This window comes from Epinephelus fuscoguttatus, linkage group LG7, assembly GCF_011397635.1.
Source record: "Epinephelus fuscoguttatus linkage group LG7, E.fuscoguttatus.final_Chr_v1".
Taxonomy (NCBI): domain Eukaryota; kingdom Metazoa; phylum Chordata; class Actinopteri; order Perciformes; family Serranidae; genus Epinephelus; species Epinephelus fuscoguttatus.
Genome location: NC_064758.1, coordinates 37,539,466 through 37,558,230, shown reverse-complemented (window position 1 = coordinate 37,558,230; position 18,765 = coordinate 37,539,466). Strand labels below are relative to the sequence as shown.

The window sequence follows — 18,765 nt, the reverse complement described above, 5'->3', positions numbered from 1 at the left end:
TAGATGTCTCACTCATCTTCTCTCCCAATCTCTTTCTTCCTTGCTCCCTGTCTCGCTCTCGTTACCTCCAGTTCTCTGAGGACAGGATGATCCTCAATGCCGGGGAAGAGCACCCTCATAGCGTACGTTCTGTAGTCCAGATGGGGGATGCCGGCTCTGTCCAGGTCACTGGTCAGCTCATTAATGTCTGTCTGCAGCTCGGCAAAAGCTGGGAGAGAAGAAAGAGACACCAGTTGGAGGGAATACTTGAGACATGCAGCATAAAAATAAAAAAAACGTACTTTAATCCCAACGGACCAAATACGTGAATCCTTCTTATCTTCATGGTGTTTACTGCCGTTATCATGAAGCTGACAGTTAAAGCCCAAGATAGTCTTCATGTCAGAGAAACTCAATATTTCTCATCACTCCGTTAAAAAACAGAGACCTCACTCCCTCCCTTTCACACACACACACACACACACACACACACACACACACACACGCTCCCTTTCTCACTCAATTTTATCTTCCAGACAGTAAATTGGCTGTAGCTAAGGCCCCAAAGAGTGTGTGTCATCTCAGTGTGAGGCTGCAGGTGAGCACTAGTTAATTGGCTCCATCCTGACTGACTCCTGTTCAGGCCCACGGCTCTGTTGCTCTGCTTCGGCGCCCTTGGGGAGGCTCCCTGTCTGCAGCCTATCACAGGAGCAGCAGCAGTCCCCTAACACCCTCCTCGAAACTCCGCCATCTCTTGCCAGTCTTAGCCCTCACCTCCTGGCCCCTGGCCCCCCTGTGACTCCTGGGTTTACACACCAACACATGGGCTCACAGGCACACATCGAGTGTATATACTCATAAGGAGGAACCCAGGTACCCGTCTAAATCCACCCCGCGGGGCAGTACACTCCTGGCCACTGCTAATGGTTAAAACATTAATCTTTCCTTTCCCAAGGCTGCCTGTGTGTGACTGATTCCTCCTGTTTGCCTGCTCTGTCTATCTGTCTGTCTGTCTGTCATTCTAGCATTCTGAAAGTTTGCCGCAATAGGATGTTTTTCTTTCCCGCTGGATAACAACGCTGGGGCAGCCGATCAGGGGTGGCTGGAGGGGATAAATAATAAGGTCCTGTCTGGCTGATGAAATCCCCTGAACACTTTCTAACACAAACCTCACTTCGGCCATCTCAGTGATTGGCTATAATGACCTGATGATGACACTGGGGCCCAATCAGCAGTGTTTATTTGAAAGCACTTATTAGGCCGCTCTTGGTGGACTGCAATTTGGAGCGGTAGCCGGGGGTCTGCCTGAGGTTGTGTGTCGTCCTCCCACTGGATAGACGGTCAAAGGTCAGATGGACTATTGTGACCTCTCTTAACCCCGAGTCACGAGGGAGGAGTGTGTTTCAAAGCAGCTGTGCGTTCAATACTGCTGCAATGTCATTGGAAACTGGGATGAAGAGATTAACGGCATCCAGAGACCAAAACAGACACACGCAAACACCACAGACTTTAAAATAATGAACGTAGCAACGGTGATGTCACCCACTGGTTTGTGGACTCCTGTTCTGAAAGCCTTGAGTCTGGCATTTTGGCTGTTGCCATCATGTTGCCAGAAGTGACCATATTTGGACAAGAGGGTGTAATCAACTGGGGCTGCCCTTGAAAGTCAGAGATTCGAATTACCAGTCGGAGACCCTTCAGTCGACTGAGTTTGCTTCAAGTCAAGGAGTCCTTTTTTTGCTAGTCAGTGTGCTGTGCAGTGTACTTATGGGGGACGTTTTAGTCCCCAAATTTTGCTGCGGAGTGAGTGTTCTTGACTTTCACCATGCTTTTTGGTGAAGACAGTTGCAGATGTGATGCAGTAGCACAGAGGGGAGGAGACTTTGCATGGTAAGGCTCTGAATTAATGTTACTTCTCTTCACTGCAAAGTGCAAGTGTCAAATTTACAGCTCAGCAATTTAATTTGATAGAGTCTCTGGCTTTGTTTAATATCTAGTGTACGAAAAAAACGTTGCTCATTTCCAATCCATTGTTAGCACAGTCAGTGTGTTTACTATATTAAATGAATGCTGCAGTCCCAGTGAACGTCCCACTGAGCAAAATTAAACTTCAAAACTCTGTTTATAAAAACCCCTGAATTGTGAAATATTCATATTAAACAGCCAAATTGGATTAGACTGACATAATTCTGAATCGGGTACAGCTATATAATTAACCCAACGCTAGCTTTTAGATAAGTTAGCATGGTGTATTTACAGCTGTGATAATGCTAATTTTTGTTAGCAAAAAACAGGCATAAGTCTATTAAAACAAAGTCTACTTAGAAGGAAAAACTGAATATCCGACTCCTGCAAAGGACTTTTAGTCCAACTACACGCTGAACAAGACTTTTTTAAGGCAAAATGTTACGATTAACTTTCATGAACTGAAAACAGTAAAAATAGTGACAGCCAGCCTTTAGCTAAGCCTATAGAGCACCACAGGGATGACTTTTTTTGTAGGCCAACACATGTTAACATCGCACTGGTTCTTTCAACAAAAATGGGATTTTCCCCTCTGACTTTGGATTATTGCAGAAAACAGAAGTTTATGATACTGACATGTTTTGTTAGTAATATTCACAAATGAGCTCCACGTTTATGATTTTAGACATAAATGCAGTCAGCCACGAGTAAAAAGCTAACGTTCGGCTATAAGTGAACTACACTACAATCACATGACTTTAACGTCACCACCACAATGAGGCTGTAAAGCCATGTTCAGCATGGTGGCACTCTGTAGTCTTCTTTAGCCAGCAAGCGCCTTTTTAAGACGCACAAAGGTGTCAACATTTATGAGTGAGGTATTTACTGACATATTTTATATTGTAGCACAAAACCTAAAAGTCTCTTAAGCTTGTTTTAACCACCGACCTTATTTCAGGCATCTAACCAAAAACAAATTTCCTGCACCAATCCGTACTCTGTAAATCTTAGATTACGCCATGGTTACATTCTCTAACCATCATCGTTGCTGTGGCAGACAATTGTTAATGGATGGCATCCATGCCTCAAGTTATGCATAACTTTGAGCCTTAATAACATTTAAATTGTTTTTGTTCCAATGCTCCGTGCAAAGTAGAAATAGAAATACAGCATGAATGGAAACAAGAGATAAAGATGAAGATATAAATAAAATACTAAAATAGACAATGAAATAAATAAAATAAAATATTAAAGTAGACATTTTATTTTAATGTCTAATTAAAATAATTAATTCTACAGGTGAATTAAAGAGACCAAAACTGTTTTTTGTACCAGGTTGTAAACATGTTTATTTGTGCTGTAAAGTTTTGCATTTTAACATGGGGGTCTGTGGGGATTGACTCTTAGTGCCAGCCTCAAGTGGCCGTTAGAGGAACTGCAGTTTTTTTTACACTGTCACTGGCTTCATTTTTCAGCATCAGAGGGTGCCGCTTGGCAAACACATACTGAGGTTAATACCACGTGCTTAAAATGATACAATCTCTGTTAATTACACATGCGATAGTATCAAAAGTACCTGAAGCTATTTAAAAAAAAACAGATCTACAATCAGATTTTCAACCCGAGGCTGCACAGATGAAAAAATTCAACTGGTTCTCAACCTGTGGCTGTTACTGCATTCTCTCCAACAACAACCAAACCATGTAGATGTGTGTGTTTAAGGACTTTTTCTGTACCAGCACTGTGTGCAGGTTGACAATAACAAACAGAAATGATCCTATTATGTGTGTGTAGGATTTCTTTTTCTTTCTGCCATGGTATCAAAAGAGGTATTGAAATTCTGTTTAAAATCCTGGTACCTTGAGGACCCAAAATACACAACTAGATGCAGGTCTAACGATACACACATTGCATAAAAACATAAACGTGGAATTACCCCTCCAGTTAAGACGTGAATAAGATGTAATAAGCATAATGTGTTTCTCGCTGGGAGGAGGTCGGGGTTACTCTAATGAGAAACTCTGTATTCATATGTCAGTTTGTGTGCGAGTCTGTATCCTGCATGCAAACTAGAGAGAAGTGCAAGGACTACATGAGGAGAGGGAGGGTCACATGCAGGGCTAACTGAGTGAACATATGTGTTGTGATATATAACCGGGATGACTCACTGACCCAGATTTGGAGAAATTTTCAATGCATTATTTAACACACGCAGACCAGCAGTAATTTACTTTCTGTACTATGTGCACAAATTATGCCTGTTATGTGATTGCAGTCTGCACGAGTAAAATGCATTCACCAGTTCCATTCAGCTACATGAGTGATGGAGCAGCTCCTAAATTACTGGCTGCAAATGGATAGTCAAAGCAAAGAAGACCCATAATCAGGCTCTAAAATCTAAAATCTAACAGTAGGCTGCTGCACAGGGCTGCTCTCGGTCTGTCTGCTGATTAAACTATTCTAACACTAACCTTCTTTGCACTCCAGGGCCACTCGTGACTCCAGGTTGTCCATTTGCATCTGCAGGCGCTTCAGGGTGAGGTCATTTTCGCGTGACTTTCTCTTGTAGGCAATGAGGACGAGGATGACGATGATGAGGAGGAGGCCTCCACCAGCAGCGATGCTGACAATAGCCGGGAGGGTCAGCAGGCTGTCAGACATGATGTGGACTGCGCCAGGAGAGACGTGAAGACCACCTACTTGAACCTGCAGAAAAACACAAACACGCAATTGCAATTAATCTAACATTTGTGTATTTTAGAAGAGCCTTAAAGAGTCTTATTTTCCCCTCCACAACCTTTCTTTTAAATACTCTAATACTCTACTCTTTTAAATTTCTGCCTATTTAGGTTGTTTCTACAAAACTGGCCCCCATGATTTCCACAAACCATGAATACTTCACCTCCAAATGACCATTTATCTATTAATTACTCACCCCTTATTTGTTAAATTCCGGAAAAATTAAGTTTTTTTTGTCACATGCCTCCAATGGAGACAAAAAACAGAGACAATTCTTGAATTGAAGTCAAAGATACTTTTACAAACACACGCGACTCATGGAGTGTAATCCAAGCCAGACCCCACTGACAAAAACAGTATTTTTACCTCACTGAACAAAGGAGCTGCTGGTCTACTGCTGCCTCAATCAGTTAGTTTGACTGTGTGACTGTGTGACTTTGGTGCTTTAAAGGGTTAGTTTAGATTCACCAAAGTCCAACAATTGCACAAACAAACTAACTGATCAAGGCAGCAGTAGACCAGGAGCTCCTGTGTTAGCCGAGGTAAAATTACTGTTTTTGTCAATGCAGTCTGGTGTTGAAGAGAGCATGGATAAGTTTCACTTTCTGTTCAGTTCCCCATCGGAAAGGACTGTCTGTTTGGGAAGTACTGAGTATACGACTGAATAAAAGAGACTTGGATTATACTGTGCAAGTTCTTTCAGAGTTTGTAAACAGATGTTTTGATGTAGTTTTGCTGTTGTTGGAAGTGGACCCCTATGACTTCAGTTCATCAAGAATATTCTCCATTTTTGGATTCTTTGTTTTCAATGGAGGCATGACAGAAAAACAAAATTTTCTTCACAAATTAAATATTACATGGAATGAATAATTGATATGTCAATTATAATCTAGGAGGTAAAGTATTCCTTTAAGATGACAAATACATGTAGTGGAGTAAAAAGTACAATATTTGCCTCCAAAATGCGGGGACGTAGAAGTAGATAGTAGCATAAAATGAAAGTACACAACAAATACAAATATCTCAAAACTGTCCTTAAATAAAGCACTTGAGTACAAGTAAATATTTACTTTCCACCTCTGGATAAGTGTGTAGCAGCTATGTAAGAACACCAAAAATGGTTCCCTTGTGTTAAAGCTAAAACACAAATAAAGACACATCCTGTTTCAACAAAATCCGATCACTTCTCTTGAGCTATACGTCACATGATACCTGATACACAACAATGCAGGAGCCAGCCTGTCAAAACACAGGTAAATATTGCCTGCTGATATTGATACTGAGTGCAAACACATGCGGCCACCTACACGTTGACGTTGAGAGGGAAATAGTCAGGGGCTTGCACTCAATAAGCGAACAGGCAACTAAAAATAATTGCAGTAGATTCTGGCAGAACCTTTTGACAGCCAGAGCACACTCATGCTCGTCTCCCTTTGACCTCTTTCCTTCAGCTGAATGAACAATGACGAGCGCACGAATAATGGAGTTTAGAGGCCAGCTATTATGAAGACAAAATCACAAATACAGAGACAGACGGAAGTAGAGTGGAAGCAGAAGTTAGGAAGATAGACACTAACAAACACACAGAGCGTTTTCCATACTGACCATGACTTTGTATTGTCCCGTGAGGTTGGGCGGCTCACACAGGAGCTGGCTCTCAGACACGGTGACGGAGCACGGAGTCTCTCCGATCAGCACGGTGTAGTTAAGCTTCACCCCTCCTGACGCTGGGGGAACCAGGTTTCTGCCCTGTGGGCACGTGGAGATGGACACAGGGGTGCGAAATTAGGAGGAAATCTCAGACAGACAAACACATGGCTCATTGAAGATGAAGACAATTTAAAAAACCCCACAAAGCCAATATGTCCCCTAAACACGCTGTAAATTGCATCCCCAGGTTTGGGGGCGCAGCTGCGGCCAAATGTGACTCCATGCTGAGATCAAACAAGGTGATATATTACACAGTAGCGGTAAGTGGGGACAGCTGGCAATCAGGACAGAAAGATGAAATTTATTCCTCAATGAATTCGAAGTCTTTCAGTTACAAGACTTTTTATAACCAATATAATAAGAAAAAATCTAATACATTATAAATATATAGCCAATATCCTGAGAAAGTAACAATGATTGAGCGTGTCTTACCCAAGTCTGTCGTGAGGGTTGGACTAAGCTCTATATACAACAGGAACAGGACAAGATTTTGGTATCGGAAGCGTTCTGGTTTCCACTTGTGGTCTTGAGCAGTTGGTGAACGATACTCCGGACCCCTCGGCTATCATCTGACAACAATTTAGCTTTATATTAGGGTGCCTTTAGACCTAGAGTTGTCTTGCTTTGGTCTGAATCAGGGACTAATTTTGTTACAAAGTTGTATAATTGCCTAGAGTTGGTTTGTGTTCTCACGGCAGCATTTACAAGCGGACCACATCAAATTCTTCGCAAGAGAAAGCTGCTCTTGATTGGTCAGAATTTCCATGGGGGAAAAATCCAGGAAGTGAACAAAACGTTGAAGAAGAGTACACTTGCAAGTCACAATGGAGGGACAGCTACACAGGTTTAACCCAAACAATGTGTCATGTGACTGCAGTTGGTTCAGATCCAGGTCGGATCTCCCAAACTATTTGCTGTTGCCCCCAGAGGCTTATCGTGGTCAGACCTACAGCCCTTCTGTTCCGAGCTTAGGGTTGAACCAGTTGATGCTCTATAGATTTAAACACCATGTGTATTTCCTACCTTGAGAATGATGGGTGATCCTGGTTTCTGCTCCAGGACACCAGAGGTGCTGAGGGGCTCAAAGTAAGGGTTTGGGTAGTAGAGGAGGTTGGTGTTGTTGTAGACCAGCAGCGCCTGGACGTTGTTGAAGATAAACCCAAACTCGTCCGCGTGCTTCACTGTGTCCAAACCTGGATTGTACTCTGCCATGAGGGAGGGAGCGAAGCAGCTCATACTGGTGGTGTTCAGCACTTTACACACCTGGGGAGAATGAATAAAGACAGGAGAGAAAAATCCACTTTTTGAGACGCTGTTGGGGAAGTGTTGCACTCAAACAGTCCACACATCATGCTATGATAGCCAGAGCACCCTGAAATGAAACAAGAAATGTGATTCAGTCATCCAGGATAAACCAAGTGAATTCAGCACAGCCGGCTCCAAAATAAAACACAGAGTCTCAAGCTGATCTGTTGTAAAGCCTTCTGTTTGTTTTAACCTAAAGTGTGATCTTAACTGAAACACATTGGTATCAACACAAACCCTGCAGGGAGCTCAGCAACCTAATAATTGGCATATAAAATCCTCTTTCTTTTTCAGAGAAAGGGATTTATCGTTTGTCATTAAATCCATCTTTATTGGAGAGGAAGATGCCATAAAATGCGAAATAAATTGCTGCTACTGCTTGAGTGAAAAACACTGGAGGACAACAACCACAAAGGATGGAGGCATTGCTCCTCTATCTCCTCAGGTGGAGGTTGAGCTATGGCTCTTTTATTACTTCTCTCCAGTTTTCCCAGATGAGAGACCTGTCTTCCATCCATTCTCCCCGGCTCAGCTCTAGAGGGAAGGCGAGAGAGGATTGATTGCTGCACAGCACTCCGCTCAGAGAGGTTTTTATCTCCTTTCACTCCCTCCCAGCTCTCTCTCTGGGGAAGAAACTTAATTAGAGGTAAATATCATCAAAGCTGGTGAACGCAAGCGACTACCACGCCTCCTACCTGTTGTCTGCTGCTCGGGAGCAGGCCGGGGAGATCAATGCAAACTCATTCTGTGTAGGCTACATTGATTGTATTTTGCTGGTATGGTGCAAGGCGAGTTGCAGCAGAGTGACTTTAGAGGGTAAAGGAGGGACTGGCCTTCTTACTTACTTTGTTATGGTGCTCTTGGATAAAGACTACAGAGTGTTTGTGCGGAGTGTTAAATCTAAATGTAGAAATAAAGTCCGATTCAAGAACAAGGTTATACTGTGTGTGTGTGTGTGTGTGTGTGTGTGTGTGTGTGTGTGTGTGTGTGTGACTTCAGGCTGCAACTACGGATTATTCTAATCATCAATTAATCTGTTAATTATTACTATTAGTATTTTTTTAATCACTCCATTAATTGTTTGGCCTATTAAATGCTAGAACTTACCGAAAATGTCTTAAATTTCCTAAAGCCAAATGTGACATGTTCCAATGTCTTGTTTTGTCTCACCAACAGTCCAAAACCCAAAGATATTCAGTTTATAACGTTTATGTGCACACTAATATTCCACTTCTGTTCTGAGTATGACAATATTCTGACTCTGATACAGGTTATATGAACAACTATCCCAATTTACGCCTTTTTCCGAATGTAGTATTTCCAGTGAAGACGTGAGATATGCCGATATCACTTGAAATTTAGGAGCATTCTTTAGACATGCACATTTGGAATATGCGTCTCAATTTGAGGTTATTACCACAGTCTGAGGCACACGACCTCTTGCCTGTTTGCTGTCAGCTCTGAGCGTTGTCATGGATACATTGTTCATAAACCAATAGTTTGAAAGGCTGTAGTAGAGATACATGGCCATAAGAAAAGCCCACATTTGTGGTCAGAAGGAGAAACACAGCAACTTTTTATTATTATGAAAGACTTGGATATCAACAGGAAATATTTCAACGCTGACCTTTTGAAGAAGGTGGTTGGGGAGGCTGTGTTTGCACGGTCAAACAAGTCGGTCACCCTAGGAAAACTCTGACGAAATCCCGGCACAGGTGACAGCTGTTCCACTATTTCACATTTTTATGTGATAAACAACATGCTAGGAAGATGTTAATCGGCTGCATGTTAATAGGAATATTAGTGTGATTTTTATTTTCTTTAATCATGTAAACAGCTTAGCAAGAATATTGTCCTTTTCAGAAAATAAGGGCAACAACAGCAAATTTTGCGCATGTAAACGTAGTCAGTGATATAGACCGAGTCACCGTGATGTCGGGCTAACACTTTCGGGTACTGGCAACTGTTTTGGATTGCGGAGTCATGAAATTTAATTTAATTTTATTCATAAAGCCCCATATCACAAATTACAATTTGCCTCAGAGGGCTTTACAGCACACGACATCCCTCTGTTCTTCGGACCCCAAAAAAACACTTTAACAGGGGAAGAATAGTAGAAATCTCAGGAGGAGCAACTGAGGAGGATCACTCTCCCAGGACGGACAGACGTGCAATAGATGTTGTGTGTGCAGAACAAATCAACTCAATAAATGTACAGTGATTGATATGACAGTGATAATTCAGAGAAAGAGAGACAGAGCAACATTTCCTGCTACAGTGTAAAGACAATCAAATAAAATTCTTTACAAAAATTAAATGAAAACTTCAAGATTTTGACTCTCTGACCAGAGTAAACTGCACCATCTGCTTTGAGACAACAGTGTCAGCGCCATAGATGCAGCAAGATATGTCAGCGCATGTCAGAGCCTAGGAGACAACAACACAACAACATAAAGTTCATCTCATCACAGATCACACTCTGCCTTTTTACTTTTTGTTTTTGAATTTTCACTGTCTTAAACTGTAATTGTGCTTTAGCAACTTTTTTACATTCTTCCCTTTTATATCTTTTATACATTCCATAAATAGACTCCAGATTCTCATAAATTTATCAGAGAAGCCATTTAATGTGAATCTTAGTTTCTCGAGTTTGAGATGTTGCATCACATCTCTTAACCACTGAGCCTAGCTCGCTGGATGAGGGTTCTTCCAGTGGAGAGGGATTAACCTCTGTGCTACTAAAGTGACAAACAGCGTTACTTTGAGTTTAGACCCTGATCGATTCTTATTTTCCGCTCCTGCTATGCCAAAGAGGGTGGTGAAAATATAATAAATGTAATGTACACTTGAACTGATACTGATCTTTTTAGGTGGATCTCTTTTAGGTGGCTAATAACCCATCAACTGAGGCAGTGTTTGCTCAGCACTGTTTCATTTTATGTCCGTGAAGCGAGGGTTTTCTACCTGGACGTTATTGAAAGTCTATAAAACAGAGAAAAGAAGCAAATCCTTCAGTTTTAAGGACTAAAACAAGAAAATGTTTCATATTTTTGTTAGAAAACAATTCTTCGATTCAGCTGGCTGTTAATTTCCTGTCGATGGCTTCAACTCTTTGGCTTTTTGCACAACCCGGTCTCACAGGTGAAAGAAACACATTTCCAACATCCCAGTTGTCACAGAAACATACACAGCAACACAGCTCTGCGAGACTGCAGCTGTAACACAAGGCCTGAATGCATCGTAGTAGCTTTCCCTGGTCTTGTGACATTTTTCTTTAGAATTTCCACTTTACAAGCTGTAGCAGCAGCGTGTGACAAGAGCGAGAAGATAAGCCCTTTTAAAAATAGATAGCACTAGCAGATAGGACTCCTGACATACTTTCAACAAGTTTATGTTCTGTGAATGCATGGGTGTCACTTCACTGTAAGGCAGGAGTGTATAATGAAATCTGAACAGCTAAAAAAACAAATGCCCATATATATACTGTGAGACATACATAACAAAGCAGCTACCTGGTAAAAAAAAACAATGGTGCTGTTGTTTACAGTGTAACCTGGCTGCTGTGTAGGAAAGACAGTGAATGTTTTCTATATGAATTCTGTATGAATTTCTCTTGCTACACTCGTGCAGTATCAGTGTAAAGGAATTAAAAGGTTTAAGGGATAAAAGAGTTCAAGTTAAGTTTGATACGGGCTGCTATCTTACTGTTGGCATGGTGACATGTTCTATAGACAGGCCCAGATGCTCCGGCAGCATCCTCGTGACTGTCACGTTGGAACGGCGAGGCATTTGCAAGTCAACTACAGCTCTGACTACCATCTGTTCTGCCGGAGACGGATACTGTGGGTTGTTTTTTTTTTTCCTTTCCTTTCTTACACTGTCCTCACTTTCTCAGCTCTTTCTCTCCCTCTCCATTTTACTTAAATAAATCCTTTCCTTCGCTGAATCCTGTCAGGATAGAAAACTGCCGCTATCATGTGGGATGTTTTTCTGGCTGCGTGGCAGTGAGTGTGACGTGTGTAAATCCAAAGCGATGAGCGAGTAAAAAAACTGACGGGTAAATGGGGCATTGTGGGATTTGATAAAGAAAATGGGGTGTTTGGGTTCCTCTGTAAACATGGGGCGATAAATGGCTGTATTTCAGAACATCACGACAGCTTTGAATGACTTCTGCCTGTCAATAGGGTGGATTTTAAGTACTTTTTATTAATGTATGGTGCATTCTGTGTAGTCTACAAAAGGATTTATAAGGATTACTGGGTTTTCAAATACTCCTCTGAATCACAACATCATTTCCTACCACTCAATTTAAGTCTGAACAGAATGCTACAGTATACAGTCATGACATTACACTGCTTCAATTCCAAGCAACATGCATTTCCCATCTCTATCTCAATAAAAACAAAACTCTCTCTCTATATATAATGCCAAATACAAGTATAAAGTAGTACATCCATTCCTCCAGGCCATGTGGAGAAAGCAGCTACACATTGTTCAGCATTGATAAAGTGAATTCAGGTCAACAGATAGAGAAAATAATTGGAATCTTGGCCTCATCTGTCTTCTTTCTCTAGTGTTGGACAGAGCCCGGGTGTTTTAAGGCAGTAACACTCCAGCCCCTCTGGCTGAATACATTACCATGATCTACTGTGCTGCTACAGCCCACTCACCCACTCAACCATTCAAAGGTCTCTGGCCAGGGCTGCAGCGAGAGAGAGACGGAGGGAGAGAATGAGAGAGGAATAAGGGATAAGATGGACTGGTGGAGATGTGCGTAGGAGAAATGTGAGGGGTCGCAGAGTCAAAGGTCATCTGGAGGCTAACATTCGATGGCTAGTCGCTGGCTGCTCAGCTCTTCCTGTACTTTGTTACTCCTACACTGTCTATTCTCTTGCCTGCCTTTCCAACCGACTGCTGATACCGGCATTAAATCTAACTGCGGCTGTGATGCATCCATAAAGGATCTGCGTGGTATTTAAGTGAGTGGAAAGCCAGAGCCGGTAGTTTAATTTCCCTAAGATATGTGCCACGCTGGACGTGAAAGAAATCATCTGCTGGATGTCTTGTGATGAGGGTGTGACTGACTTCAAACATCCTCTGTGAGCACTGCATTGTGAATTAACAAGTGGTGTTTTTTCTTTTACAGTCAACATTGAAGCGACACAACACAGATGTCGAAGAGGAAACCCTCAGCAGTGGCGCCCCCCAGAAATTTTTCATAAGGGTGGCCACATGGGGGCCACTGAAAATGTTGGAGTGGCACAGCAAAACCAAAAGCCATAACTGAAGTTCAGGAATTCTGTTATGCTGTTGTAGTATGTAGTTATAGAACTGCATACTGACTTTGGTTTCTTATTTTATAGATAATTTTACTAATAATCTGATATGAGTAGGCGCATCAAGTGCTGCCCCTAGCACACACTGGAGGTGTCGCGCTGCAGCTCGTCAACAACTGCTTCTACTGAAAGATGTGTACTTCCTCCAACTATGCTTAAAATCATGTGTGCAGAGCTTAAGCTTGACTTCTCACCTGAAGAGCCATTCTCCATAGCTATGACTCGCCAGGCAATATCTTTTCGGCAATTGTCTTTATAATGATGCGACTGTGGGCCATTAAGCTCGGGATATTTATCGACCTCAACAACAAGTGTCTCCTCTTCCATTCTATGTCACACATGAGACAGAGCAACAACAATAGCAACAGAGTTCTCCGTATGCATCAATGGTGAGGAGAGGAGTCGAGCTGCCATAGGAGCAGAGAAAAAGAGCTATGGGAGCTGGTATGTTCAGGCAGAGAGTGAGTGGGGGGAAAATAAATTTAATTCTGGGGGTGGCAAGGCTCAGGGCGGCCATGGCCACACCTTGGTAGCACCACTGACCCTTGTACGCTCAAGATGCCACAGTGATTCAATGAGCCTTTCACGCTGATACTGCTGAAATGTATGACACTGTTAGACACATGCACACGGCGTGAAATTCAAAATGATTCTGAACATGTATATTGTAAGTTCTGAGTGTCCATTATCAAAGCTCGTAGTAATAGTCGGCGTCTCTAGTGCTCAGCGTGTCAGACAATGAGGACTGATTGGCTGAGACGTGATGGGAGACTGGCACACAATGCTGAACACTTTCTATGATCAGCAGCTGCTTCAAATGCACCTGATGTGCCAAGCCTGACACTCAGTCCAGGCATCCTAAGTGTGGCACATACGGCAGATGAAATCTTTCTGGGACGGGGAAATGTTCCCGAGCTAGAAAATAACCCTCTTAGCTTTAATCAAGATTATAATAAATGTTTCAATTGTGAATCCTGTGACAGATACAGAGCATTTCACAAAGAAAATTGTCTTTTTTTTCTCTCTCTTCTCCTGGTTTCTTTGTGAATCTGCGCAGGTGACACAAGGGAGGGAGAGAAGAGAGGCAATTTAGAGGGAGACAGGTGATCATTTGAAGGCTGGCTGACAGACAGCGGCTCTTATTGCTATAGGCTGCTCTGCTGTTTGCCTTCCTCCAGTGACAAAGGGGGAAAGGGGTAGACGGGGGGGAGATGGGATGAAGGATGGGTAATTGTAACCTTAGCATTTAATAGAAATTTATTCTCTGTGGCTGTGGGGCCAATCAAGACAGCGACACAGGCTTCTCTTTGCGTTGGAAGAGACGAAGCAGGGTGGAGATGAACAACTCGCTTTCAAAGCCTTGGAAACTGACAAATCAGACAGCATGGCACCCACACACATGAGTCAAATCCCATTTCACCAGGTCTCCAGGAGTCTCTCGCTCATCAAGTGTTTTTTTTTTTTTCATCTCTTCTCTAAACATTAAACAGCACAGATCTGTCTTTGACTTGTAATTGCTACGGTTTCATAACTCACAAAGGTCTTTCAGGGAAACTGTGTCCTTACGAGAAGAAACACTGTAGCACAAAAAGCCCACGGCAGAGTTATGATTTTTAGTAAAGGAACATTCACTAAGCAAGTCAGACACTTAGGGCCAATTTTAGTATGCTAATGTTGGGGAGGGAGGGTGGAGTTGCAGAGGGGGAGGAGGCACGTTGGGACAAATCTGTGTGGAGTCCTACAAGTGAGACGAGGCACTGAGGACATATTTGTACATACATGTATAATAACCTGTCCTCAGGTTCTATAAATGAGGCATAAGGTTTAGGTGACCTCATACTAGAGTGTTATAATGTGTAAAGCTGGTTACACTATGTGCTGATGTGTGTGTTTCTCAGTTTTCTATAATACACATATGTTGTAATATTTTCAGTTGGTATGTGTCAAGTTGTCTGATATATCTTTGCATAATAGAGCTTGTATCTAGATGCGAGTTGTGGTTCACAGTTGGAGGTTAGGACATCCACGCAGGGTTTTTAATAAGGGGTCAGCAGATAATAACCAGGGTTAGAAATAAAAGAATCTTAATTCTCCTGGGGTCTCATTTCTTAACATTGTGTACGCACAAAACAAGACTTCAAAGAGGCGTTCGCCACTTCCCACGCAAAAGTTGTGATCTATAAAAGCAGATTTGATGGGAGAAACTTTGACCCATCTTCCGAACATTCTGGAGCTGGGAAATTTGCTGGATTTTAAATTTTTTGGTCAATCACAGCAATCTATTGTTATTTCTGAGAAGCAGACCACAGCTGTGAATAGCAGGCTGTTGGTTTGGACGCAGTTCTGATCATAGACACTCAACTAAATCATTTTTAAATCAATATTTTGTGTAAGATGCTGAACTGTTTTAATAAGTAGTTTTGTAATAAGTGGGATAATGCAAAGCAAATGAGTCATTTGTATGAAATGTACCTCCTTCAGGGCCATTCAACACCCTTTGCTTTGTGTCGGGTTCTCACATTGCCATGTCGACATTCATTTTGCGATAATGACCTGCTGGCTGTGCATAATCCCTTACTTAAAGCTGTAGTTGGTGACATTTTTGTCATATTTTATGAAACTGTCACTATATCCACATAGTAGTGCCTGAGATTAAAAACCTGTGAAAAAAATCATGTTCTTCTGCCTCCTCCTTGTGCTCCTAATGGCACTTGAAAGAATCCACCATACCTCAACGAAAACAACCAATCAGAGCTGAGGAGTCGCTAATGCGGCTGTCAATCATGTCAACCACTGCTGGTGAACTGCAGTCACACTGTCAAACTAGGCAGAGCTGATCAAATATAAATCATTCTCACCTCATTTTTTTCAGAAATGCATTTTAGCGTACTGTTTAGCTATAAAATGAGAACGTTAGTGACCTGGCCTCCATGTTGAAAACAGTTGTTGCGGCAGAAGTGAACAAATAAAGACACAAGTTGCCTTTTGTGTTATTTGATAAAGTGATAAAACAGAATAATAAGAGTTACAGCAGAGTCAATCTATTTCGGGCGAAAGGTCAGAGCTCTGACACTTGGAGCGTCCTCTGTAGGTCTGACAAAGAATCACAGATTCAGTCACATAATAAAATTAAAACTTAAAAGTGCACAGCAAAAGTGAGGCAAAGGAGGTGAACTAATAACTGTCATATCTCTCCAAGGACAGTTTACTTCAGGTACAATGAAGCCTTATATACATGAGGAGGCAAAATACTACATACCTATATTAAGCCGAAACGGAGCACTGTGTGCTGGCCGGAGCAAACTGTCTCATGTTACAGCTAAACAGTACACTAAAATATGTTTCTGAAAATATCTGAAATACGCAACGCTGTAACAGAATCTTGATTCATATTTGATCAGTGCAGCTTGACTGAAATTCACTAGCAGTGATTGACATGATTGACAGCTGCGTTGGAGACTCCTCGGCTCTGATTGGTTGTTTAACTCAGGCACGATGGGGAGCATTGGGAGGAGGCACAGGAACATGATTTTTTCACATATTATCTGTCTGTTGTCAGGATATAGTGACATTTTCGACAAATATGACGAAGAGTTACCAACTGTAGCTTTAATAAACACATCTATACATGCTTAATATTACATTATAATGTGTCATAAACATTTATTTATACACTGCTTACAAGGAAGCATAAGTGTTTCCAATTATTCAAATAAAAATAACGGAAAATACGTGTTCAGTTTAGCTGCTGGAAACGACTGTATTAAAGTTCTGTGCTGTGTTAATAGAGTGTGTACAGAATTGGAGAAGAGTGCAAGGCACTTTTCTTTAACTTATTCTTCACGCCCTCTCCTTCTCTATCCTTCCTACTCACCTTTACTCCATTTGTCTGCCCTCCCCACCTTTCCCCAAACCACGGCAAGGAAATCCCATCCTCTTAATTAAACAAGGAGCCCCAGGACAGGGACTCAAATGCAATTTGTAACGATTTCCCACAGCCAAGACTTTGATTATACAAGGGCTCTTTATGCTGACCAAAGACTTCTGACCGCAGTTAATCTTCCATTGAAACCCATTAGGCGTCTCCTCGCCCCCGATCATGCACACCTCCAACTTTCTCTCCACTGACCCACCCACACCTCTTTCCTCAAACTCTCCTCTCCTCCAGCAGGCTCCCAGTGAGAATGTTGTTCAGGATGACTTGTGTGCGACAATAAAACACAACAGGGCTAAGCGGAGGTGGGGGGCTGGGATGTGGAGCTGAGATTTAGCCTGGAGAAAATTTAGGGTAAACTCTTAATTAAATACTGCATGCAGACCACTCTCACTGCCAGCTGCATTATTCAGACGCTCATTGGAGTGCTTGAGACGACTGGGTTCAAGCGGAAGTTAGGGAAGCGTAGAAAGCTGGAGGGGCTGTTAGGAGAGATAGTACTCTTTTTTTTTTTTTTTTAACTCAAGCTAAACATCGCTTAGCTTGCTTGTATAGCAGTATTTGGCGAGTCAAGCAGGACCTTGTTAGCGTACATTTTCCAGCATGTATATGTAGAACGTGTATTCAGGGAGTACATGCTGTACTTGCTCTGTGGTTAAGACAATGTGGTGGTTCTTACGTTGACAGACTCTCGGCCGGCGTATTTGACTCGGATCCTGGGCTCCTGAACCACGTCCAGATTGGTCCCTGTCACCATCAAGGGGGTGTGGCCACTGAAGGAAAAAAAGACAAACGGACCCCATTTATTCCACAGGTTTACTTAGCCATGTTTGTCTGATGACGTCTTGTTTCTCTGTCTTTAAATTCAAGAGGAAAGATAGAGAGGTTGAAAAAAAGGAAGAAAAAATAAAGTTGGAAAGAAAAAGCAGAGAGAACAACAAAGTAATTCAAAGGCAATTCTAGACTAAACTTTCTAACCCTGATGTACCTCTTCAGAATATTCACCATCAGTCGAAAATGAGCGCATCAAACTGTCTTTCATCCTCAGTTTCTTTTAGGAGATAATAGCCTTTGGAGTGGGGGATGATTAGAGATGCTTTTTAGCCGACTTCGCCGGCTACAATCAACTGGTGCAGATTTGTGTTTGAAATACCAAAGGCAGCTCAAGCATATAAGGATGCAGTGGTGGTCCCAGGCTTCATAACACAGCAGCACAAACAAAGCATGCAAACAAAGCGGGAGGGGAAGCTGCTGGATGTGCAGCTCTCCCTGCAGCTGTTTGGGTTGTTGGTGATGTTTGTTGTTTTTTGTTGTTGTGCCCGTCAATGTGGCGTGCAAAATGAAGATGATACCATGGAAGAGTTGTTGCAGTAATAAATGTCAGATGGGTCTGTGGTATCAGGCTGTGGGTTCTCTGTAACACTGGGGATAGTGAGTTACTGTAGATGGACCTTGTGCTGTCTATAGGCTCATTAAATTATATACTCGGCTACTCACACACTGAATGCTCCTGCTCCCTCTCTTAAAGGAATTGTTTGGATGTTTTGAAGTGGGGTTGTATGATGTACTTATCTATAGTCAGTGTTGATGGCAGTCAGCACACCCCTTGTTTGGAAAAGCAGGCAGGAGCATTGTGGAAACTAAGCTATGTTCTGTCGTGGACGGGGGAAGCAGCAAATTAGTTTTAGCCACCTAAAAACCTAAAAATACCTCACCGTCAGACAGCCTTTTACAACTGGGAACTGAGGCTGATATATATGCTCTCTTCAAAGCCATCCAGGCTCCTTTAACAAACCA

General features: G+C 42.2%; 1 protein-coding gene across 4 annotated transcripts in view; it reads right to left on the bottom strand.

Annotated features, from left to right (window-relative positions):
- The window catches only part of plxna2 (plexin A2), a 278,378-nt gene that overhangs the window by 53,213 nt on the left and 206,400 nt on the right, over nucleotides 1–18,765 (bottom strand). For all 4 annotated transcript variants that reach the window (XM_049580229.1, XM_049580226.1, XM_049580227.1 and 1 more), the window contains 5 exons: nucleotides 17,648–17,741; nucleotides 7,417–7,656; nucleotides 6,289–6,432; nucleotides 4,416–4,650; nucleotides 66–208 (listed from right to left, as the gene is read on the bottom strand). In XM_049580229.1, coding sequence (XP_049436186.1) covers nucleotides 66–208; nucleotides 4,416–4,650; nucleotides 6,289–6,432; nucleotides 7,417–7,656; nucleotides 17,648–17,741 — 856 coding nt within the window. The remainder of the gene's footprint in view (nucleotides 1–65; nucleotides 209–4,415; nucleotides 4,651–6,288; nucleotides 6,433–7,416; nucleotides 7,657–17,647; nucleotides 17,742–18,765) is intronic.